Source organism: Erpetoichthys calabaricus, chromosome 2 (genome assembly GCF_900747795.2).
Source record: "Erpetoichthys calabaricus chromosome 2, fErpCal1.3, whole genome shotgun sequence".
Taxonomy (NCBI): domain Eukaryota; kingdom Metazoa; phylum Chordata; class Cladistia; order Polypteriformes; family Polypteridae; genus Erpetoichthys; species Erpetoichthys calabaricus.
In genome coordinates, this window is record NC_041395.2 from 265,353,794 (window position 1) to 265,380,337 (window position 26,544).

The 26,544-nt window shown below is 38.6% G+C and overlaps 1 protein-coding gene across 1 annotated transcript in view; it reads left to right on the forward strand.

Moving 5' to 3' along the window:
• The window catches only part of LOC114645588 (myoferlin-like), a 131,710-nt gene that overhangs the window by 15,026 nt on the left and 90,140 nt on the right, over window positions 1-26,544 (forward strand). Inside the window, exons 8-11 of the mRNA XM_051922601.1 lie at window positions 521-647; window positions 6,414-6,517; window positions 18,189-18,257; window positions 19,966-20,009. Of these exons, the coding sequence (XP_051778561.1) occupies window positions 521-647; window positions 6,414-6,517; window positions 18,189-18,257; window positions 19,966-20,009 (344 nt within the window). The remainder of the gene's footprint in view (window positions 1-520; window positions 648-6,413; window positions 6,518-18,188; window positions 18,258-19,965; window positions 20,010-26,544) is intronic.

A 26,544-nucleotide genomic window follows, 5' to 3' on the forward strand; every position in this document is an offset into this window, starting at 1 on the left:
AGTTTACCTTTTTCTCGAGGAAATGTGAAGAAAACCACAAGATATGAGAGTTGTCAACTGAAAACATTTACTGAATCATTTGTCTTGGAAGGTGTTGTTGCAACTAAGGAGCCTTGTCTTTACATACTGTATCTTTAGTGTTTTCAAATTTCATAAAGACATCAAAGGGTCCTGGGCGCTCCTTGGGTTCATAACTCATGTCTGTGGTCACTTTGTGAAGTCTGCATGTTCTCTTCATTTGTGTAGATTTTATTCTGGGTACTCCGTGTTTTATTTTTACATTCCAAAGATGTGTACGTTAGGTCAACTTAGAAAGCTGTTTGTTTGTTTGTTTGTTTGAATAATGGGCCCTCTAATGAACTGGCACCTCTTCCATAGTTGATTCATGCCTTGTATCCTATAATGCAGTCAATGGTTCTGACCCCAGTGGCCTTGAATTAAACAGGTTGGTCAATATTATGCTATGCAGTGGTGCTGATGAAGATGATCTGATTTATTGTGTGTACTTTATTACAAACAGGTGGAGCACATTGCAGCAGATGAGGATCAGGAGGACATAGAGAGCAATCTCTTGCTACCTGCTGGAGTGACAATGCAATATATTACTTTTACCTTGAAAGTCTTTAGGGCGGAAGATATTCCTCAAAGTAAGTATTGCTGTGCTTGACAGTTAATTTTCTGTATCCATTAGAGGAAAATGCAATAATATTGAAATATGAAAAGAATCAGCATTGATTCCTTTCACACCTTCATATTCACAAACCAAAACCCAAAGAGTTACAAATCCACCTGTAATACAACAACTCTGGTTATTTATATCAACTTTGATCCATCACTAGTAATATTACCAGCTTGGGTATTTAAAGATGAAATGTTTGCCTGAGCGACACAGTGGCACAGTGGGTAGCACTGCTGCCTCGCAGTTAGGAGACCTGGGTTCGCTTCCAGGGTCCTCTCTGTGTGGAGTTTGCATGTTCTCCCTGTGTCTGCGTGGGTTTCCTCCGGGCGCTCCGGTTTCCTCCCACAGTCCAAAGACATGCAGGTTAGGTGGATTGGCGATTCTGAATTGGCCCTAGTGTGTGTTTATGTGTGTCCTGCGGTGGGTTGGCACCCTGCCTGGGATTGGTTCCTGCCTTGTGCCCTGTGTTGGCTGGGATTGGCTCCAGCAGACCCCCGTGACCCTGTGATCGGATTCAGCGGGTTGGAAAATGGATGGATGGATGGATGGATGTTTGCCTGACTTATTGTTAATAATTAATTTTGACTTTTCATTTCATTTTACATCCATCTATTTATTGCCACACCCACTGAAACCAGTTAAGGTTTCCAGTGGATTGTTTTCACAAACCAGTAACCATCTTTGAACTGAGTCACAACTGGTCACAGGATATGCACACACACTTATTTCAAGACCAATTGAACAGCTCATTTTGGAGATAAATAGGAAAATCTGGGTCCGTAAGCAGATTTTGAAACTAAATCCCTAAAACTATAGCGCTACACTGTTGCAATTAGCAGGTTTTGAAGCTCAAACATATTTTCGGCACATGACCAACTGCATGAAAAGTCACAATCACGTGTTCACTAAATTTTACCAAAAGGTGTAATTAGCAGATTTTGGAACTCACATCTTCAATTTTAGGATGACATATTTATCTAACGCATACATGTTAATGGGATATGGGAGAAAAAACTACTGGTCATGTGGAGAAATGGGCAAACTCCACACAGGTAATGGACATGCTGGGATTGAATCCAGGAGTCTGGTTTTGGGAGGCAGAAGTGGCAACTACTGCACCAACCTGCCACATTATATTTGAAAAACTCTACATCTCCATCCACTTTCTTATCAAACTTTATAGAGTACCTGGGCTATAGGGAGTCAGACAGACCCTCGGGAGCATCAGGCCCCACAAAGGAGCCAACCCTGTTAGGCACCTCATCTAACTGCAAATCACACTTAATCCACATTCACATACCAGTTCAATTTAGACTGACCCATTCACCTAATAAGAAGATAACTGTGATGTGGGTGTGATGGTGCAGGTTAGATCCATGCTCCCTGTTCCACTTAGGAGTCTTTTCAACTGTGTCACCATCGGTAGCCATAATCGAGATGAGCCAAATAAGGGCACAAACATACAGCAATGGGTAGGTTCAAAAAGTGAATAGTGCTTTTATTAAAATCAATCAAAAAACAAATCAAATTGGTGTTTCAAATAAACAGTGCAGTTCTTCTTCTTCTTAAGTAATCAATTAAAAGTTGTGAATTTGGAGGTAAAAAATCCATAATAAATAATCCATAAAAACAAGGTTAAAATTCTCTAAAAAATTCAGTCTCCAGTACATCCGTTTAAAATTGACGTTTACCCCATGTGGGATAAGCAGAGGAGACACCCAACTGATGGGCACTGCCACCCTTCCTTTACAGGCCCGGGTCTCTGTTGTCCATGGCTCCCAGTATGCGCCTCACCTCGCTCCTTCTTTCTCCCTCTGCCTCTCCCCAATCTTATACAGGAGGAAACTCCGGGTCACTCCAGTAACACCAAGCCTCTCAGCTGGTCCTCTACAGCCCATTGCGTGTCGGCCTCACGCTCCCCCAAAGGGCTCTCTTCCTGGCTGCTTGCCTTCTCTCTCCCACACCGGCTCTCTCCCCTTCCCACCTTTTTCACCCATCCTTTAACCTCCATTTCTCAGTCTGTTCTTTAACTTTCTTGTTCTGTTTGTTCTTTTTTCTTATCTCTCTTCTCTAATATTTTTTCGTCTTGTTTCTGACACTTTATCTGCCGTGTAGGCTTCATTTAACTTATGGTACAAGTGCGACATGTTCCCTCTACATATGCATGCAGTGTGATCGGCCAAGTATCCCAATTAACCCTGGAGTAAAGCGAGCCTTGCAAACCCTCACCTGATTGGAATCCCACATACAATTATTGATTTAAAAACTGCCTAATGCCACTGAGCACTTATCATAGTGAGAGGAAACCAGAGTACTTGGAGAAATGTCATAAACACTATAAGGAGACTGTGGAAGATTGTGGGTTCGCTTCCCGGTTCCTCCCTGTGTGGATAGCGCTTTGAGTACTGAGAAAAGCGCTATATAAATGTAATGAATTATTATTATTATTATTATAACAATGCACAAACCCCCCCATACTGACAAGTCTGTAGGTCCTCATCACTATTAAAGACGTGCTTCATGTCTGTCTCTACACAAACTAACACACTTCAGGATTTATTCAGGTCTAGTCCCCTACCAAGATTATACGAAGGTAATGTAGTTTCTCCATAGATTGTGTCTGTGTCTTCAGATGTAGACTACTTCGAAAAGCATATCATATATAAACAATAGGGATGTTTTTTACCCTAATTGGAGGAGTTATTCTGTTTATTTCAAACCAGGGCAACAAAATGCATATTCCAGTTCTCTGATTGTAAATTGCCGATATTTACTATCACGTATTAAAACTATGTAGAGGCATCTCAGAAATTACCTTCTATTTTTTCAAAATCATTAACAAATAAATATTGAGATGACCATAAACAATTCATAGTTTGACTTTGAATTAATGTTGCTTCTTTCAGTAGGGGTGTCTATGTAAATAATTGGTTACATAGTAAAGCCTCATGTTGAAAACTAGCTCCTTCACACCAAGGTGTTTTAAAGTGCTATTACTGTGAGAGAAAGAAAAAAGAGCCACAAAAAGGTTTGGGTCAGCCTCCCGTATACTTGAATCTGGCGGCAAAAATTTGATAGATTTTATAGTTGTGTACAGATTGGAGTCCAAAACAGAACTGACTGGCTGAGGTAAAGATGGCGGCTTTAAAGCAAGACAGAGGAAGAGACGTCATGGGGGCCGGGACTGGAAGTTGGTGTCATCTGGGCCTGGCGGAATTTTCCATAACTGGTCTGCATTGGAAAGAGAGAAAGGATTAGCGTACTCTGCCGCCCCCTGGTCTGGTGTGGGATTGTCCTCATTTGAGCCCTTTAACTGCCTCCCATGCACACGTGTGTGACAATATTCTTTTGTTATTAAATGAAGCAGTTCTTGTTCATGACCTTATTTTGAGCATAAAGTGTTAATATCTGTTTTCTTACTGAAATGTAACCCAGAATATTTAACCTATTTTTTGAATGTATTTATTTTTAACACTTTGCTTCTAAGCAAATAACATTTGAGAGGAGTGGCGTAAGATAAACTAATGGGGTCCCTTTAATGTCAATTTTCAATGAATTTGCTGTCATACACCCTAATTTTTAATAATTAATTCCTGTGCTATTGTGATGTCTGTCCTTTGTAAGCTTTTGGCAGGTGGCAGTTGGGCTCGATTCCTTCTGAAGCATAAAAAGGTGCACACGTCAGTACATGTGACATTGTGACAGGGTACAAAATCATAAGCTGATTACAAATTCATGTAGCCCATTTAGGTAGGATTGGCTAATTTCTATTTCCATCTTAAATATCTGTGTCAGGGTAAGGAGTTGGTCCATTGTTCCATGGGTAGAAAAGAATTAGCATTGCTCCAGGATGTCCCAAGATTCATCTATCTGACAATCTCTGTTTTATGATCCTGGCTTTGACTGAGCAGTGTGATTCCTGAGTAAATGAAACACACCTATTTAAGAATAACACTGTTCCATGCAACAGTTAAGAGACATGTTAGTCAAAATACCCACACAATTTCCAACATTTTCTGGTTTGCCACTACAAGGCTTTTTAATCACTGCTGTGACTTCAACCCCAGAGTTACACCCAACTTCTTTCAATGCTTCTGAGCTTGTGACAATGTCCCTTCGACCTCTCAACAATATCCCCAGTTAAGGTTAACATTTCCACATTTTTACTGAGAGCAACTTGACTGCATCAGATGTTTACCAGAATCTCTTTCAGAGTGTCTGAAGACTAGTCTCCATCGGTTGGCCAGACTCCACTCGCAACATGGTCTTTGCTTCGGCTAATGCAGTGGCGTCTGTCTTTTTGACATTCCAGTATCTCACAGTCAAATCCAGAAACTTTCCTGGTAAGATGGAAGTCCTCTTTCTTCAGTTTGACAGCTTCTCTTTCTGTTGGTGTCCACCAAGTGTTCCTATGGTGGCCTCCATTGTAGGAGCCAACAACCACCTGGCCAAAGATTCTTGGAGCTGCCTTCACTACTGACAACTTGATTACAGTCCTTTCATACTCAATGACCCTGACATCTCCTCAGATGCAGGAGAAGTCCCTTTTTAGAGGTGATAGTTATATACTATCAACACAGGTGCCTGCTAATCATTCACAGCAGACCCTCGCTACCCTGTTGGGTTTTCCAGGTCTGTGTAATGGCCAATCAATCTATCTGAGCCAGCTCAGCACCACATAGAGATCAGCTGACAGCTTAGCACTTTTTCTCTGTCCAGAACACGCACCTTCAGATCTGATTACACAACTGTATTGTCAGTTATTGATCTTTGGCCCAAGGTACTCTGTCAACATTTATGAGTATCCTTGGGTTTGAGCATGGTGTTTGTTATGGACATGATTTGCACAGAAATCCGATAACATTTGACTAGTCAGGCTCAGATAAGGGAAGTAATGATTCTCCAGTGACTCTTCTCCATTTATATTTGTCATTGTCTACATAATCGGTGACACTCCCACTAAAACTAAGTCAGTTGATGGTACCATTTTGATTATCAAATCCAAAAAGCCTGAATACTAAATTCACAAGTAACTTCCAAGTTGAAGTGAAGCCATTGTCTTGTTAAATGTGGGGCATATCCAGAGTAAGAGAAAGATCCTCCTCCTTGATCAAGAAGTCTGGAAGTGGCAGTGAATCTGACTGATATCTAGCTGGCATTTTTCTCTCTCTCTGCACACTTTCCAACTCTTTTCATGCCCAAATTAATGTTTCTGGAAAAAATAAATCTTTAGGATCAATGCTTGTCTGAATATTGGAACATCATTCAACAATAAAAAATATATCTAGTTTGAAGTTTGATTTCATGTAGCGTGTAAGACTCTTATTGACCATTACTCCAGTGCTACAGCCAGCCTATGGTTTTATAGCTGTTGTCATCTGTTGGCTAGAAGAAATCACTTCTTCAAAGTAAGAATGGAATCAAGGAGCGTGAATAGAGAATGTTGATGGACATATTGAATATAAAAAAATTCAACTTAAATAACCATTTCCAGTGGAAATCATTTCAATTATTTCAATTTCAGATCATCTCCCTCATAGTTAAAAGTCCCAGTTTGTCTTAAGGTTTGGATATTTTTCATAACTTTGTTTTCATTTTTATCATGAAGAGTTAATTTGATTTAGGTAATGTTAATTATTTTATCAACTGGTACTGTCTAACTGCATGTTAGAGGCTGGGTTTAAATATGATTTGAGGTTAACTTATTCTTAATTAAGTAAATGTGTTTTTACAGTGGATGATACCCTTCTTCAGAGTGTAAAGAAGATATTTGGAGGTGCAAGTGATAAGAAGACACTGGTAGATCCTTTCGTTGAAGTTTGTTTTGCCGGCAAAAAAGTAAGGAGCAATTATAAATTTTAATGTGCCCCCTACTCTGTCCTTTTGTTTATTTAAATCTACTTCACCAGTGGTTATTAATGAAAACCAATACACTGAATCCAAAGTGAACATGATGGCCACATAAAAATAACAATAACATCACATTTCATAACATCCTAAAGACATGCAGTTAGTTGGGTTAACTGGTGACACTAAAGTGGTACATTCTGGCTGTTTAGCCAGAAATGCTCGCAAACCATTGCAGTAAATTCACATACCTTGAGGGCTGTGTTGTCAGATATCACTTTGAATTTTGTCCTAAAACCCATAAGCCAAATTCAGCCATGGTGATTTTATTTCCTACTTTTAAAAACAGTCCAGAATGCTGCAGTGTTTGTTTGTTTTTTTAACGTGCCTGAAATACTGAAAACCCTGAAATTCATTTTGTTCTGTTTGGAAAACAACAAAAAAAACTTTTATGAAAATGATACTTAAATTTGCAAAATTCAGCACTAAAATGTCGAGATGATAACACGGCCATTAAGTAACTGAAAGCAGTTAACACTGAGGGCTCGGTTGAACAAAGTTCAAAATTGACCATTCTGTCATCTTTAAAATGCATCCACCCATTTTTCAAGTCCACTGATTCATTTCCAATGTTTAGGTAAGCCATTTAACCTTACCTCAACGCTGTCTGAGAAGGCAAGAACCATCCATTCATTTATGTTCCAGACACGCTTATCCTGAGCACAGTCAATGAGCAGGTGGAGACTACCGTAGTAAGCATCAGGCATAAGGTAGGAACAATACCTGGACAGGGTACAAGTCCACTGCAGGATAAACTCACAAATACACACAACTGGGCCAATTTAGCATTGCCACTCCACCTAATCTGCATATCTTTGGACTGGGGAATGCAACCCAAACAACACTGAGGACCTGAACCCCAGTCTCTTGGCTGTAAGGCTTCTGCACCACCATGCAGTACCACTACAGCAAAATCTACATTGTTGAATTGGCACTTACAAGTTCTGCTTTTAGGATTACTGCCAGTTAATGCAGACATACTGGCACTTTGCCCCACTACTGACCTGTCCCTCTATTATAAAAAAAATCTTGGTGGAAGGGAGACCAAGGAGACGAGACGTGATCTTCTCGGAAGACACTTAAAAGACCCACGAGATGAAAGAGATTGGCCACGGAGCGTTTCGCTGGGACTTTAAACATGAGACTTGGTGCCAAGAGATTGCAATTTGACGTCCTGCGAGAGACACTGTAACGTCACGCGAGACAAGGCAGTGAGACAACATTTAAAACAAGTTCATGGACATCTAACCAAGCAGTTGTTGGAATGCATTTGGTAGTCAGACATCATGTGCTCCCAGCTCTTAAAACAATGACAAACAACAAGCAGAACATGCAGCTTGCCAGCAGCAGCAGTTGGAAGCCAGTAGATGATCTGATTGCAACTCCTTAGCATGTGTTCAGCACCCCCTTCACAACACGAGCAGCAGAGACACAAAGTGGCAAAAGGACAGCTGCTGTAGAGGTTTTTAAATGATCGATGCACAGCGCGACAAACATAACAGGCAGCTCGCCAGCAGCAGCAGCAAGACAACGTGATCTGACTGTATCTCCTTAGCGTGCGTTCAGCCGCCCTCCCCTTCACAACACAAGCAGCGTTATATGTCCTAGGAGAAAGAGATTTAACCACGCCCGGGGCTAGAAATAAAGGACAAGTATAGTTTTTACAAAAGTTTTAAAGTAAAAGTGAAAATAATGCATATGTAACAATTTCCATTGTATATCCAGTAAATCAAACCCGGGGGGTGGGCGAGCAGGGGGCAGAGCCCCCTAGTATTTAGAAAAAACAATCTGTCTTTTCACCAAGCTTTTGTCCTTACAAGGGGAAAATCCCCTTTCTAACAGCTGTCTGATATAGTTTCTGAAAAGGAATGCTATCTGAAATCATTTCAAGTTATCAGCCAAACCAATGGAATACTGCCAGTTCTTTTTTCACTTCAGTCACTGATTAAATTAATTCTTAAAATTGTATAAGTATATATATACATATATATAGAAAGACTGTTTTCACAAATGCACAAATACACTTTCATTTGTTAACTAGCGATTTACCCACAAAATCTGGAAAAAATAACAAGGACATCACTGGGGATTCATATGTGTGCAGGTATTCTTATGCTTCATCATACTTATGAGGTCACTCTACCATTAACAACTGGTAAAAAGAACATGTAGTTATGGCTGTAAATATCTAGGAAACAGAAACACCATCCTTTCATGCCGTCCTCATCTATAAAATGTACATCAGAATGAACTTCGAATGGTTCTTAATTCAGTTATTTTTAACATCTTGGATGAATTATGTCATAATTTTTTTTTTATTAATTTTTATTGATTTTATTGAAATCACACAACATTCCATACAAATACATCAATTTTACAAGAATAGGATTGAAAACAAATCAACCCCCACCCCTGAGAAAGTGAGCAAATAGACAGAGTAATAAGTGAATATAGATAAATGGAGAAGACAAAGAAAAGGGAGAGAATCTGCTTCCTCAGTGCTTTAAGAGCTTATTCTAAAATATTATTGATTAGATCCTGCCAGGTTTTGAAAAAGTTCTGCACAGATCCTCTAACTGAGAATTTGATTTTTTCCAATTTCAAATAGTTTAAAACATTGGTTACCCACTGACTTAAAAGAGGAGAGTTAGGATTCTTCCAGTTTAGCAAAATAAGTCTGTGTGCCAAAAGTGTAGTGAATACAATCACAGTTTGTTTGTCCTTCTCCAATTTAAACCCATCTGGAAGAACACCAAACACAGCTGTTAATGGGTTAGGAGGGATTGTGACACCTAGGCTGTCTGAAAGGCATTTGAAAATCTTGGTCCAAAATGATGTTAATTTGGTGCAGGCCCAAAACATGTGACCCAGTGAGGCTGGAACTTGATTGCAGCGTTTGCAGGTTGGATCTTGCCCTGGAAACATTTTGGACAATTTTAAGTGAGACAGATGTGCTCGATATATAATTTTTAGTTGAATAATTGTATGCTTTGCACATATGGAGCTTGAGTGAATTCTCTGCATTGCTACCTTCCACTCTTTTTCTGATATGTTGAGTGAGAGATCCTTTCCCATTGTCCTCTTGGATCTTTGAAAGGGAGGGACTGTAAAATGGTTTTATATATTGCAGAGATGCTGTCTATGTGCTTGAAACTAATGAATATATTTTCCAGCATAGAGGGAGGTGGGAGATGAGGGGAATTGGGCAGGTTATGTTTAACACAGTTTCTAATTTGAAGATAGTGAAAGAAATGTTTTGCTGGAAAGTTAAATTTAGAATGTAATTGTTCACAGGATGCAAAGACGTTGTCTATGTATAGATCTCTAAGTGATTTAATCCCAAATGTTTTCCAGTCATTAAAAACTGCATATGTTTGGGATGGTTGAAAAAGGTGGTTCTCATGCAGTGGTGCCACCGATAAAAGATTCTCTATCTTAAAATGTTTCCTACATTGGTTCCATATTCTGAGCGAGTGAAGCACTATTGGGGTTATTAGTATATTGGTGATAATTTGCATTTATTGGAGTGCAAAGCAAGGAATATAAAGATGAACTGCAGGATTCTATTTCTATTGCAGACCAAGCCTGCATATGTTCATTTATTTGTGTCCAGGTTTTTATATGTTGTATGTTTGCTGCCCAGTAATAAAACTGAAAGTTAGGCAGAGCCATGCCACCTTCTGTTTTTGGCCTTTGTAGGGTCGGTCTTTGGATACGTAGATGTTTTGAATTCCAAATTATTGTGGTTATGGTTGAATCTAATTTCTTAATGAATGATTTATTGATGTATATTGGAATATTTTGAAATAAAACGAAAAGCTTAGGGAGGATATTCATCTTAACAATGTTAATTCTTCCAGCTAAAGTGAGATAAAGGGTTGACCATCCATACAAGTCTTGCTTGATTTTTTCCATACAGACAGCAAAATTTTGTTGATAAAGAGCTTTATGTTTACTTGTGATGAATTATGTCATAATTTAATATAATTAATACATAATAGAGTTGTATTTTCAGGACTCGGTACTATGCAGTAAATTACCTTTTTCTGTTTGTTTGTGTATTAATATTTAAGATTTATTGTAACTACCTGAATTTGTTTTGAAAACGGTAGTCTTATCATAACTTAATTGTACTAATTAGTCCTTTTCATAAAATTCAAAACTGGTGCATCGATGGTTAAACCTACTTAATGTACGCAGAATAGCAATGGATTGCTTTTTTTCTACTTATCCAAAAAATGATTATTTTGATGAACAAATTGCTGAAAAGCAGTGCACAATGAAAGCATCAAAATCCAACAAAGACTATAAATTGTTTGTGGAGAAGTCTATCTAGTATATAATACAATACTAAGGACTGTGTGTATGTGTGTCAAGTCCCTGTGAGGAGTCTAATTGGTCAGACTTTTGTGAAGCAATCAAACAAGACAGTGCAAGTGCGAGACATGCGAGGAGAAGTAAAGGCAAGAAAGAACATGTCACTACCAGGTAGAACAAAATGGGTAGTGACGGCCACACCAAAAGTCACTTACAAAGATGGGAAGTATATAAGTGGACAGCAGGCAAGTAATTCGCCTCAAAATGACAGATTCTGAGAAGCAGGCTTTACTGGAACACACTCTACAGAGGTTCAGACACACGTGGATACTGAGAAAAGGAGCCAAAGGTACATGTAGGGCAGGACATATCAAATATTTTTAAATTTATTATATTACCCATCTTTGAAGGATCACATGACGAGTTCCTTTATAATTGCCAATGTAAGTTTAACTTCCTTGTGGCAATATGGTGACAATTTCAGCTAACCTTTGTTTTTATACTTAACGTTAGCTTGCTCTTCTTCAATTGTATGTCAGTGTATCTCTCTATTATAATAAAAAAATCCTGTGATGAGACAAGACTTTTTAGCCTGGGACGAGGCGTGACAGAGAGATAACTTCATGTCCTGCAAGATGAGATTTTGTGCAAGAGATTTAACCACACCTTGGGCCGGAAATAAAAGACAAAGAGTAGATGACAACGTAGAACGTCGTAAAGAATTCAAAAGCTTTGGCGCGATACACATGCAGAGCAGGTTAGAGATAATGAAAGTACTAAAATTCAAAAGTTTCAAAAAAATGATAGTAAAGATTGCATTAGTGGAAATTATTACTCTCTGAAATAATGGAACAGCAAAAAGAGATCAAATATATTGTTCGGATTTAAACTTTAAGTTGGAGACTTGCAGATCGCCTAATTCGTGTTGCCATCAGGGAAAAGTAGTGTTTTTTCCCAATGAAGAGGCGTATCCACAAGAATTAAAAGATTTGAAAGTGAAATCCACATACGTGAGTGGCAGAGACACAAAGTGGCTGGCGCGTCGCAGAGGCTGGGTGGCTTGGTCAGCGAAGCCCCCTAGTTGTAATGAAGAATCAACACAGTAAGTTAGCTCTAATCTTACAAGTTAATGCAGTGGGCTGGCGCCCTGCCCGGGGTTTGTTTCCTGCCTTGTGCCCTGTGTTGGCTGGGATTGGCTCCAGCAGACCCCGTGACCCTGTAGTTAGGATATAGTGGGTTGGATAATAGATGGATGGATTATAAGTTAAACGTATTTGATAAACATTTACTTAGCAACCGTTTACCTTCACATTGTTTCAAAAGCTTTTTTTACTTGTTTGTTGTATATTTGTAACTCTTCTACCATGAAATGCATGGATATTCAACATTAAATGTGCTTTTACAGCTCATAGTGTTTCTCAGGAAAAAAAAATCTCATTGCAGTTCTGTTAAGTTGTGTATTCTGACCAGGAGCTGATCAATTTGCATAGACATTGTCCATTGACAGGAGAAATGCTGTGCTGTTTTCCATCAGGCAGACTCTCAACGTTAATTCTGATCAAAGCATTTGTCCTTTCAAAAGACAACTGCTATGTCTGTTATCTTGACACAACATCAGCTTTGAGGCAGTGCGTAAATTTTATACAGATGAGACTTGAAGTTCCATCTACAAACAAACACGCGTGCTGCAACAGCATATAACAAAATTTAGTCGTTTATCTCTTTTGATGGTTTGGATTCATTTGTCTTCTTTGTTCTTTATCAGTCAGAGAGCTGTAAAAAGTCAGGTCAGGTTGTTTTTGTTTTGAATTTGAACAAAGAGAGACACTAAAGAACCACTTATTTCCCGATTCTGTCATTGTTTTGGACAACAGAAGGGAGTTTAACCATTGACAGTGTCTCCTTCTGGATTGCTTCTATGTGACTTTTTAATTGGTTAACATAACTAACAACTATCTTACTGAAAAATATAATCTACACATTCACAAAAGCAAGTTGAGATTTTTTTATAGAGGGAATTAATAATTATAAAAAAGATAATACAGTAAAATCTTGATTATCCATCACTCGATTAACTATCACGGCCAAAAAAAAAACCATTGTGCACACCAGCGCCTACCTATATCTGTACTAATACTGCGCGTATGTTCATCGCCAGCACCACAGTGTCAGTTACATACCTTCAGTTTTAATAGCGTTTTGTAACTTTTCTCTTTTGTTATAATTAATCTACTTTACATTGTTATGGCCCATAAACGTATGCGTGTAGTGTTGGAATTGTCATAAAATTTGAAATTATTAAACATTTACGAAACGGAGAAAGTGTTTCAAGTATTACTTCAATTTATGGAGTAGGAAGAACAACAGTGAACGATATAAAGCGTGATGCTGACAAAATTGAAAAATGTCTCAAATGGAAACCACTGACGGTAATGTTATTCTGTAATAATGTTAATGCTCTTCTGTATTGTAATTTTCTTTTTAAATTCTGTTATATTATGTTTTGTTAATAAATTGTGATGTACAGGCAGCTTGTGATGAAAGGGTGGAATGAATGCTGTAAGTGATGGGACTGGGTGAAGGGCTTCTGCTCTGTAAGAGGAGGACACTGTCGCCTCTTAGGAGATGAGTGACAGGAGAAGTTAGGAGGAAAAGAAAGGTGCGGTGGAAGGACGTTTTGAGGAAAGTCAGGAGACAATAAGCAGGAGTGTTTGCTACTTACAGAAGAAAAGAATGTAAGTGGCTGGAGATAAACTGATTGGTATGGAAAGCTGTTTTTTTTATTATTTTGGAGGTATGTTCTGTAACCCAGAAAGTGGCGTATAAGACAGGCACCGTTTGTTACGGAAGAAAGACTCCAAGAAAAACATAGCAAACTCCAGTACCTCTGAGTTGTATTTGCTTATTACACTGGTTATTACAATAAATGAATTGATTAATTTTGTTATGTTCTGTTTTATGTCTTTTCTCTTATCCGTCACAGCCTCTGTCCCAACTCCTGACGGATAATCGAGGTTTTACTGTAATATGAAAAATATTTTAAATGAAGATATTAAACAGTATTATTTGATACAGCTTTAAGAATATATCAGGGGTGGCCAACTCTGATCCTGGAGAGACACAGAGGCTGCAGATTTTCATTTAATTTTCTTAATTACTATGTAGTTTTTACTACTAATTAACTTCATTTATTTGTTATTTAAGACTCAGACACTTTAAATCAGGGCAGAGAAACGTCAGTCCTGGAGAGCTGCAGTGGCTTCAGGTTTTTGTTCCAAACCAATTGCTTCATGAGAAATTGTTCATTACTGATGAAGCACTTATTGCTCAACTGACATTTTTCTGCTTATTAAGATTTTGAACCCTTAATTACTTATTGTAGTCTTAAACAGCTGTATTCATTGTTTTAACTGCTCCTTATTAGCAATAAAATGCAAATGACTAGGGAACCAGCAGTTCTACATCTAGCTTGTCTCCATTTCCATCATTCGCTATTTGGTTTAATTAAGTACTCAGAAGGAAACTGAAAAGAAAGTGAAGAACTGAAAATTACTCACCCGTTTAAGGCTTCTTTTTTGTAGAGTTCTATATTACTCTGCTTTCCCCTTTTCTATTCTTTATTGTTAAGACTTTATCAGAATGCCTCAAATCCCATAGACTTACCACTGTTTATACATTTTTGAACTTTATAACTTCTCCCCATCTTCTCTTCTACATCTATAACCTCAGGCAATTACATCGAGTAAAAGGACAAGTAGGAGTTAACTTACAACTTTACATAATGTATTATTGATAATATTCATAAAATAACAACAATAAGCAAAGCACATGTGAATATTGGCAGCCATACAACCTGATACTGTAAATGCTAGATGTGTAGTTTCAGGTGGCACACCGACTTGTAGTTACTTGAATGTCTCAAGTTACGTCATTCTTTTCTAAGGACAGGCTGCATGCCAGTGTCAATATGGCTGCTGAGCTGTGTTCCTCAGTCCGTTGTTTTTATGGCAATGGAGTGGAAGAGACAGAGAAAGGGAATGAGGGGTCAAATCCTTACACCAGTAGGGTGTTGTGGTGCAGAACGGCCTCAGATTCCAAACCAATCCCAAACAGCCGTACCTCAGACCAATGGATGCACACACTGCCTTTTCACACCTGCCCCAAAGATCACAAGTTGAGCTGAAGCCTGCCAGCTCGGTAGTTCGGCCTTCCTGTGGCGGATACCAAATCGGTCTGAGCTTCCTCTGCAAGAATATTTACATCCTGAGTCAGTCCTAAAGACTCGGGGGGGTCTGTTAGTTAGACATGAAAACATTACTATTCTCATCAATGAAGTCCTGAAACACTAATATTACATTTGCTTTATCTGATTTACAAATAGACATATAAAATATTTATCAACTAATATACAAAATGTCACCACGGCTTCAAATCATTTGGATGATACAGGTATCATTAGAAAGGAAAAAAAAAAGATCTATGATTTAAGAAAGAATGGGGATTGTTGAGTTAAAACGCTAGCAAGCCATGAAATTAAATAAGATCTGTTATTGGAAAGGATTGGCTTCCAATTACGCAACTGGGCTGGAACAAAAACCTGCAGCCACTGTGGCTCTCCAGAGTCAGAGTTGGCCATCCGTGGATATAGATATTACAAAAAATTAAGATTACTGTTACATCATGTACAAAAATCAACAAAGTAACATCCAAGATATACACATAGACTTAATCTAAAGCATCAAGTATAAAGTCACACAACTGATCTAAGCGGAATCATTATAAAGTCATCATATTAACAGCCAGTAAATATTAGGACAATTTTATGTGGTGATAATCAGCTACAAGTCAGTACTGCAAGACTCCATTCAAAGAGTTTGTATCCCTTTCAGTAAAGAACATTTCATGTAAAAAGTAAAAACTGTCAGCAAAATCATTTCTTGTTTGATTTTGGTTGATGTGTTTTGAAATAACTTTTCTTCAGGGTCAAATCATTCATGTACTTGTTGGTTATGGTAGAGGGAAGATTTTAGCTTCTTTTGTAGTCTTAAGTGGATATTGTTCAAAGACATAATATCATCTGAAGTAAAAATCTGTCTTACGCAGGTTAAGTCTACATGTATAGTTTATGTGATACTTTTTGATCTGATTTATATTGGTACCACTAGCGTCATTCTTGATTTATTACTACATACTATATATATTCTTTGTACTGTATGTTGTGATGGGTGGCCACAACCATTACCTAGTCGGGACACCAACAGAATGGAAAGACCTGGGGGGAGAGCATCGGTGAGGCATTATCTCCTCTGGGACACTAGAGGGCAGCCCTCCTGGGTGGCTATGGCACCTCAGATTCCGGCAAGGCACACTGGGAGTTGGAGTTTGGTACAGTCCTGTTGGGTTCCGTGGGAGTTGCCAGGGGGAGCTGCAGAGCTCTATACTTGATTTCCACCACATCCGAGGGTGATTCCAGGTAACACTGATGAGCAATCTGGAGCCCTCCCAGGAGCAGAATAAAAGGAGTCACCTCACTCCATTCAGGGAGCCAGAGTCGGGAGGAAGTGGACGAAGCTTGCTGGGAGAGGAGTGGAGGCGAAACGAGGAAGAGAGAAGGAAGGAAAGAAAGGGTGATATCCTGTATTGTACTTGGGAACAATGACACTGTGGGGAACGAGACAAAAGCGTCTCCCACTGGAATAAACACGTCTTGTGTGCTGAACTTGGCTTCTGTGTCTGGTGTGTCCAGGGTTTGGGGAGCTGGACATCCCCTGGTGTCCACAATGTATAAAATATAGTTTAGTAATGTTCTCAATTAATTCCCATAATTGGAAACTACAGAAATCTCAACTTACTCTTGTGAATAACTGTCTGATGGCTCAGTGTCTTTTGTTTTTTTGTTTGCAGTTGCAATGATATACTGCATGCCAATTTTAATATTTGTATAAAATGCTCCCTCAATAATTTTTTAATTCCACTTCTCTGAACATTTTGACCAGAATGCATATTACATGGAATGAATTTGTCTTTGGTGGAAAAGATACAAATATTTTTATATTAGCCTAATATAGTTTTTTTATATTTTTTGAAAATGGAGACTAAACTGTCACTGTTGATTTAACAGATATGCCAGGCCTTATATTTAATCCTCTTTCTCTGACATTGCAAACAGTATTTTATCTGCACATCTTATATAGCTCTATCCATCATATCCTAGACAAATTGGGATGGATGTTTTTTAACCAAACAAATTTTTTCAAATGAAGCACACGCTGTGATCCCTGCAACTCTGATGGATTAAGTGGTTTGGGGAATATTATGCAATGTATTTCAATGAGTAAGGCAAGAACGATTAGACTGCAAGCTTAACTCTGAGATGGAAAGTTTTGCTACTCTCAAATATCTAAACTAATTGAGAACTGGAGTTTCATTCTTTGCAAATGTAGTATATTGGATACAAATTATAATTTAATTTTCAATTTTAAGGTGTCTCAGTAGTGTCTTGTAGGGCTCCAGATAATCATTATCTGGAAAGAAAAGCTGTAGGTCACTTTATCTCTTATTTATACAAGTAGTAAGGAATTGGGTATGCATTTCTGAAAAGAAGTAATTTCACTGTGTTGCACCAGTAATGTACAGGACAATATATCGAGGTATTCTATAAATATCAGTTTCTAGGCAAGAGTGTGTGCGTTATTCCATATGCTATATTAGGACGTATTGGCTTTCTACTCTAAAAATGTTTTATTCTGAAATGCAGTTCCTAAATTCCACCCAAAGTAAACAATTCATGTGTTTTATATAAAGACTGTTCTTAGTATTGCACATTAACAAGATTGCAACTATGTAGCTCCTTAGTCTGGTGTAGTGGTTAAGACTTTGGACTTCAAACCCTGTGTTTATGGGTTCAAATCCTGCTACTGACACTGTGTGCCCCTGAGCAAGTCCCTTGACCTGCCTGGGCTCCAGTTGGGAAACCGAGAGTAACGTAAACAATTATAATTGTTGTAAGTCACCTTGGATGAATGTGGTAGCCAAATACGTAAATGTGCAGGGACAATCCAAAGCAAAAGGCACTGCACCCTATCATTCAACTTTCATTTTGTATTGGTTAATTCTTTTGCCTCATGTTGTCATCCTAATATTTTTAGCCCATATTAAGTACATTTTAGGCACAGTGAAAAATTAAAATAAGAAAAGACAAGAAAACAATGTTCTGTAATATACCAGTCTAATCAGCATTTGCTAGTTGTCTGTTGTACTGAAATGCAAGTTCACTTTTTTCTAGATATGTTCCAAAGTCATTGAAAAAAACTGCAACCCAGTATGGAACCAAGCTTTCAATCTACAGATTAAGGTATGGAAAACTGTTTTATGTTATCTGCATGTTCTGTCTGTGTATGCAGTATGTGTGTTTTTCGTGGGAATTTCAGTTCCACCTTGCAACAGAACCCTAAGCCTTACCTCACCGGTTTCCTAAAGATGTGACTGTGGGGTACAACTCAGCATAGTTGCTTCTTGCTTTCCAGAACCAAAGGACTTGGATTAAGCTGATTTAGACTATGAAATGGATAGATAGATAAACATATTTGGAGACACAAATGAAACCTGAACAAATAAGAAATAATCCTTAAGAATTAATTTGGTACAAACTGTGCTATATACACTCACTGGCTTCTTTATTAGGTAGACCTTACTAGTACATGGTTGGACACCCTTTTGCCTTCACTTTGTGGCATAGATTCAACAAGTTGCTGGAAACATTCCTCAGGGATTTTGCTCCATAGTGACACATCATAACATCATGCAGATGTGTTGGCTGCACATCCATGATTAGAATCTCTCATTGCACCACATCCCAAAGGTTCTATATTGGATTGAGATCTGGTCACTTTGGAGGCCATTTAAGTACACTGAACTCATTGTCATGTTCAAGAAATCAGTTTGAGATGATTTGAGCTTTGTGCAATGACATGTTATCCTGCTGTAAGTAGCAGAAGATGGGTACAACTGCAGTCATAAAGGAATGGACATGGTCAGCAACAATACTCAGGTAGGCTGTGGCATTTAAATGCAAACATCCTCCATACCATTACACCACCACCACCAGCCTGAACCATTGATACAAAGCAGGATGGATCCATACCTTCATATTGCTGTCGCCAAATTCTGACCCTACTACCCAAATGTCACAGCAGAAATCGAGACTCTTCAGACCAGGCAACATTTTTTCCAATCTTCTATTGTCCAATTTTGGTGAACACAGCCTCAGTTGCCTGTTCTTAGCTGACCGGAGTGGCACCTGGTGTGGTCTCCTGCTGCTGTAGCCCATCTGCTTCAAGGTTCGATGTGTTGTGCATTCAGAGATGATGATCTTCTGCATACCTCAGTAGTAATGAGTGGTTATTTGAGTTACAGTTACACTTCTACCAGCTCAAACCAGTCTGTCCATTCTCCTCTGGCATCAACAAGGCATTTTCTGTTAGAGAACTGCTGCTCACTGGATATTTTCCCTTTTTCGGACCATTCTCTTTAGATAGATAGATAGATAGATAGATAGATAGATAGATAGATAGATAGATAGATAGATAGATAGATAGATAGATAGATAGATAGATAGATAGATAGATAGATAGATAGATAGATACTTTAAACCCTAGAGATGGCTGCATGTGGAAATCAGCAGTTGCTGAATTTCTCAAACCTGCCTGTCTGACCCCAGTAACCACGCCACATTGAAATTCACTTAAATCACTTTACATCCCCATTATGATGCTCAATTTGAAATTCAGCAGGTAATCTCGACAATGTCTACATGCATAAATGCATTGAGCTGCTGCCATATGATTGGCTGATTGGATGTTTGTGTTAACAAGCGATTGAACAGGCGTACCTAATAAAGTGGCTGATGAGTGTATACTCACTGTAGCAATAAGGCCACTTCAGAAACAACACATCCTTTCCTTTTTTGATTGCAATGTTATCTCCCTTAGAAAAACAGCTTGAGAAGGAAAATCCGCACAGTATACAGTATGTATGTAATAGTTCTTATTTATTCCCAACAGTTTCCTTCTGTGTCTGACAGGATAAAGCTGACTGTTTATGACTGGTAAGTTTAACGTTTTATCAATTTAAAATAATATCCTTTAGTGGTTATGGAGGCACTGCAGTACAGACAACAGTGTGTCTGCCTCCCATAGCTTGGCTATACTTCAGTTTTCAGTTGGGATGTCCTTGTCTGTAGTTTGCACATTTAATTCTTTGTCCACGTAGAGTTTTGCTTCCTGCTACAGTCCAAAGATATACAATATGATCAGTTGTTCTATGAGTTCACCTTCAGCGCTGGTTTGCTCCTTGCCCCAATACTGTTGTGATAGTACCCCATGCACTAGTAATGGCAGGCAGTTTGGCCTAGTGGTTAACTTTTTGGACCTCAAACCCTGAGATTGTTGGTTCAAAGCCTGCTACTGACACTGTGTGACCCTAAGCAAGTCACTTTACTGCATTGCACTCCAAACTGAAAAATTGGAAAAACCAAAAGAAATGTAACCAGTTGTATCTCTCAAAGGTTGTAAGTTGCCTTGAATAAAAGTGTTAGCCAAAATTAATGGATAGGAAAGTTCATATAATTAATTCTTTCTGATAAGGGCTATGATGACTGAATTCTAAATGTTAGATGTTAAATGTGTTGTTCCAACATTGATGGATTGAAAGCCAAAGGTCCACATGACCAACATCATCAAGTTCTTCCATGTGAAGCCTGAAAACCATGATGACTGATTGAGGTCATTTATGTTAGGTAGAATGCCTACAGGGGGCTGGATGGTCTCGTGGCCTAGAACCCCTGAAGATTTTATTTTTTTCTCTAGCCGCCTGGAGTTTTTTTTTTTTTTTTTTTTATTCTTTTATTCTATGTTAATTAGTATTGCCTAATTTTTTTTTTTATATTTTGTCTTTTTTCTCTTTCTTCATCCTGTATAGCACTTTGAGCTACATAATTTGTATGAAAATCTTCTTCTTCTTCTCCTTTCGGCTGCTCCCATTAGGGGTTGCCACAGCGGATCACTTCTTCCATATCTTTCTGTCCTCTGCATCTTGTTCTGTTACACCCATCACCTGCATGTCCTCTCTCACCACATCCATAAACCTTTGCTTAGGTCTTCCTCTTTTCCTCTTCCCTGGCAGCTCTATCCTTAGCATCCTTCTCCCAGTATACCCAGCATCTCTCCTCTGCACATGTCCAAACCAACGCAATCTCACCTCTCTGACTTTGTCTCCCAACCGTCCAACTTGAGATGACCCCCTAATGTACTCATTTCTAATCCTATCCATCCTCGTCACACCCAGTGCAAATCTTAGCATCTTTAACTCTGCTACCTCCAGCTCTGTTTCCTGCTTTCTGGTTAGTGCCACCGTCTCCAACCCATATACTGTAACACAGCTGTTCTCACTACTGTCCTGTAGACCTTCCCTTTCACTCTTGCTGATACCCGTCTGTCACAAATTACTCCTGTCACTCTTCTCCACCCATTCCACCCTGCCTGCACTCTTTTCACCTTTCTTCCACAATCCCCATTACTCTGTACTGTTGATCCCAAGTATTTAAACTCATCCACCTTTGCCAACTCTACTCCTTGCATCCTCACCATTCCACTGACCTCTCCCTCATTTATACACATGTATTCTGTCTTGTTCCTACTGACCTTCATTCCTCTCCTCCCTAGAGCATATCTCCACCTCTCCAGGGTCTCCTCAACCTGCTCCCTACTATTGCTACAGATCACAATGTCATCAGCAAATATCATAGTTCACTAATCTCATCTGTCAACCTGTCCATCACCATTGCAAATAAGAAAGGGCTCAGATCTGACCCCTGATGTAATCCCACCTCCACCTTGAATGCATCCGTCACTCTTACTGCAGACCTCACCGCTGTCACACTTCCCTCATACATATCCTGTATAACTCTTACGTACTTCTCTGCCACTCCCGACTTCCTCATACAATACCACAGCTCCTCTTGAGGCACCCTGTCATATGCTTTCTCCAGGTCCACAAAGACACAATGCAACTCTTACTGGCCTTCTCAACACATCATTTGTATGAAAATGTGCTAAATAAATAAATGTTGTTGTTGTTGTAGGCTTTACAAAATTTTTAAGAATTTCTTCTGAATGCCATTCTATATTCATAAAAAATGTGACAGTTTTTAGAAGTATATAAAATTGCTTTTCATAATATCCTAAGTGGAGGTTTAACTGGGCTAAATATATGAACCACTTATCTGTTATATTGGATTTTTTTTCCTGTGCTTGAGGATTTCTCTTAGTTTTGTGTGTACCTAAACATACCTCTGACCATGTTGTAGCTTAAAATAATACACGTATATGTTGACATTTCTTGTCTGTATCCGTACTTTAAAGAGCCTTAATTTGGTGTTCGCTATAAAAATACTCAATACAAGGGACAGGCTGATTGACTGTCATGTGGGCCTTATTCTAACAGTAATGTACATAACACAGGAACAAACCCTGAAAAGAATACCAGTCTGTCACAGCGTATATACAAATAATATACTGTTATTACTAGAAGGAAAGAGGAATGGATGATTTGGTTGCAATAAATCAATGAACTGCACTGCTCAACAGGCGTTTTTTCCTAAAGATGGTGTTGAGTGTTCTAAGCATACTTTGTAATGCTGAATCCAAATAGAAAGTCAGACTTTGTCTATCATTCTTAGTTTTCTTGTGACGCCACCTTCATATTTTCATCACTTAGTGTCACTGTGCAACAACAATATTAATAAACATTTGTTTTACAAATATGAATCAATATTACATTTAAAAATAATTGACTTATGGAGACTATTGGCAATGAACAAAACATTGAGGAGCGGTGCTTGTTCATTTACTCCTCAAAAGTCAGCTTGAAAGCTGCCCTTCACTATAATGGAAATAATGCTCTCTTCTGCATCTATGGTACATGCTACTAAGATGAAAGAGATGTATCAGAACCTGAAGATGCTTTCAGAAAATATTCAGTATCAGAAATAAAAATAGAGATCTAAAAGTAATTGCAGTTTTGCTTGGCCCGCAGCTTGGTTACAACAAGTACTGTTGTTTTTTATGTATATTGAACCGTATGGACAGGAGCAACCACCATGTGCCTCAAAATGTGCCTCACTTGTTCCAGGAAGGAAAAATGTGGTAATCAGAAAGTTTACTATCCTCCTGTCCATATCAAATCTGGACTTACAAAATACTTTTGTTAAAGCAATGAATAAAACACAAACAGGATTCATTTACTTGTAAATTAATTTTCCTCAGATTAGTGATGCTAAGATTAAGAAAGGCATTTTTATAGGTCCTCAGTTCATAAAATACAATACAATACAGTTTATTTTTGTATAGCCCAAAATCACACAGGAAGTGCCGCAATGGGCTTTAACAGGCCCTGCCTCTTGACAGCCCCCCAGCCTTGACTCTCTAAGAAGACAAGGAAAAACTCCCAAAAAAACCTAGTAGGGAAAAATGGAAGAAACCTTGGGAAAGGCAGTTCAAACAGAGACCCCTTTCCAGGTAGGTTGGGCGTGCAGTGGGTGTCAAAAGAAGGGGGTCAATACAATACAATACACAGAACAGAACAAATCCTCAATAAAAAAAAATAAAAAATAAAAATTTTTTAGAAGTACGGAGCAGAATTTAACAGTAGATGATATCACATAATACGATTTGGATAATTTTTGACTCCTGGAGACCTCATCCATCAAGCTGCCTCCCCCATTTGGCCATTCCACGGCTGAAACAGTGTTGGGCCAGCCAATCCGATGAAAGGACCCCTCTTCCCCACGATTCCTGCGATCCTCCATCATTGATGACTTTACCTTAGGCAGGCAAAACAACTTGGCAGGTGGGCCGTGGCACCAAGTTCCACATTTGAGTACCGAGAAGAGAAACAGAATAGGTGAGGGTTAGTATCCAATTCTAACTATCATGTTACTTATGTTTTAGTGCTAATGACTGACAACAGAGATGCAGTATGTACAGTTAATCAGCAGCTCTAGTCAGGATATGCTAAACTGAAGTAGTGAGTCTTCAGCCGGGATTTAAAAGCTGAGACTGAAGGGGCATCTTTTATAGTAGCAGGCAGACCATTCCACAGTTAAGGGGCCCTGTAACTAAAAGCTCGACCTCCCACTGTTATTTTATTAATTCTTGGAACCATAAGCAGACCAGCATCTTGAGATCTTAATGTGAGTTCTGGTTTGTAAGTCATGATAAGTTCAGACAAGTAAGCTGGACCTCGGCCATTTAATGCTTTATATGTTAAAAGAAGGATTTTGAAATCTGCCCTAAACTTAACCGGGAGCCAGTGTAAGGATTTAAGAACTGGAGTTATGTGTTCGTATTTTCTTGTTCTTGTAATAATTCTTGCAGCCGCATTTTGTATTAACTGGAGGCTGTATAAAGAACAGTTTGAACATCCAGTGAACACTGCATTAATAATAATAATAATAATAAATTGCAGTAGTCAATCCTACTAGAGATAAATGCATAAATTAATTTCTCAGAATCCTGTTTATTTAGAAAGCGCCTTAATTTCCTAACATTTTTAAGATGGAAGAAGCATGTTTTGGACAACTTTATAATATGCGCTTTAAATGACATGCTAGAGTCAAAGATAACTCCTAGATTGCGGGGGTGATTCAGTAAAATTAATTGGGATTCCAACTGAATTAAATGATGACAAAATATTGTTATGATCAGCGTCATTCCCTCCAACAATTGACATCTCTGTTTTATCTGTATTTAAAAGCATTTAAATGTGAGAGATTTGAAGACAAGTAGAATGAAGTTGAGAAAGCGGCTTGGCAGAGCTTCAAAAAATGTCTGCGCAAACCTTTTGGGAAATCACAAGGCTGGAAACTATTCTGAAATATTGAGTGCTCTTCTCAAGTTATAGCAAACAATGGGGTGTTATATGTCTTTGAAGATTAATTTCTTGGACTCTCACAGGCTATTTCATCAGGATATTTCCAATATGGAAACGTGGTACCTTGCAAGGCAAGTGGAGTTCCAGTATGCTGGTTGACTACTGGTGAACTCTTAAGAGAGATGCTCTTGAGGCAAAGTTTTACATTATTTTTAATAAGCATTTAAATATACAATATTTTCAAATTTAAGCTGCACAGCTCTCGAAAACCTTATCTGACAGAGAAAATCTAAAAACACATCAAGGTACTTTCACCCTGTATAAATTGTATAAAGGACTGTATATTAACATTAACAAAACAAATAACAGTCAGAAATATAACAGGCTGCTTTTCTCCTAACTTGTTAAGAGGTTTTCTGCAATTTCTTGATTTTACTGACTTGAATGTTTATATTTTAATAGTGCAGTGTCAGCACCGAGCACCACAATGGATGGATTCTCTGCTCTTTACATGGCTCTTTGAGGTGGCTCACTATCCTTAAAAGGACAGCAGATCTTTTGCCACACTAGTTGGAAAAACATATGCGACTGTGCAGAGCTGCCATTTTTATAGGCACTCCTACCATTGGTGATGTAATGCCATCTTATTCTTCCCTAGCTGATGTAACTTGTCCAGCGCCGTTGCATAGCCCTCCCTTCAAAGTCACTGTCACCAGCTGCTACTTCCAACTCCTTGCAACTGCACACAAACTCCTTGAAGTGGTGGGGCAGTCTTCTCTCCCACTTCGGTTGTGCAGCCACTGGCAAGGGTACATCGGCAGAGTTTGGGAAGGCTTTGTTGTCAGGTGGCACAGCAGGGACGGATATTGCATGTTGCACTGGTAGTGCAAACTGCATTCCAGGTCTGGATCTTAGCTTTGACACTTCCCCTTCACCACCACTTTACAACAACAAAAACACCATTTATTTATATAGTATGTTTTCATACAAATGATGTAGCTGAAAGTGCTTTACAAGATGAAAAAAAATATAAAAATTAGGCAATGCTAATTAACACAGAATAAAGTAAGGTCCGATGGCCAGAGAGGACAGAAAAAACAAAAAGAAACTCCAGACGGCTGGAGAAAAAAACAAAATCTACAGGGGTTCCAAGGCCATGAGACCACCCAGCCCCCTCTAGGCATTCTACCTAACATAAATGACCTCAATCAGTCCTCATTGTATTCAGGGTTCTCATGGAAGAATTAGACAATGATGGTCATGTGGACCTCTGGCCTTCAATCTATCAATGTAGGAACATCATGGTGCTTTGATCAGGTGGTGGTGGTACAGATCGCCACCACAGAAAACCGGAAAGAAAACAGCAGAGAAAGTAGGGGTTAGTACGGATTTCGGAACCACCATGAATGATAAAGTTAATTCAATGCATATACAGAGTATCATGATTCAACTAAAATGAAGCCATGAGAAAGCCATGTTAAAATAATTTAGCAGTTTTTTAAAGTGCTCCACTGTATTAGCCTGGTAAATTTCTATTGGTAAGCTATTTCAGATTTTAGGTGCATAACAGCAGAAGGCTGCCTCACAACTTCTTTTAAGTTTGGCTTTTGGAATTATAAGCAGACACTCATTTGAAGATCTAAGGTTCCGATTTGGAGTGTAAGGTGTAAGACATTCTGAGATATAGGATGGAGCGAGATTATTTAAGGCTT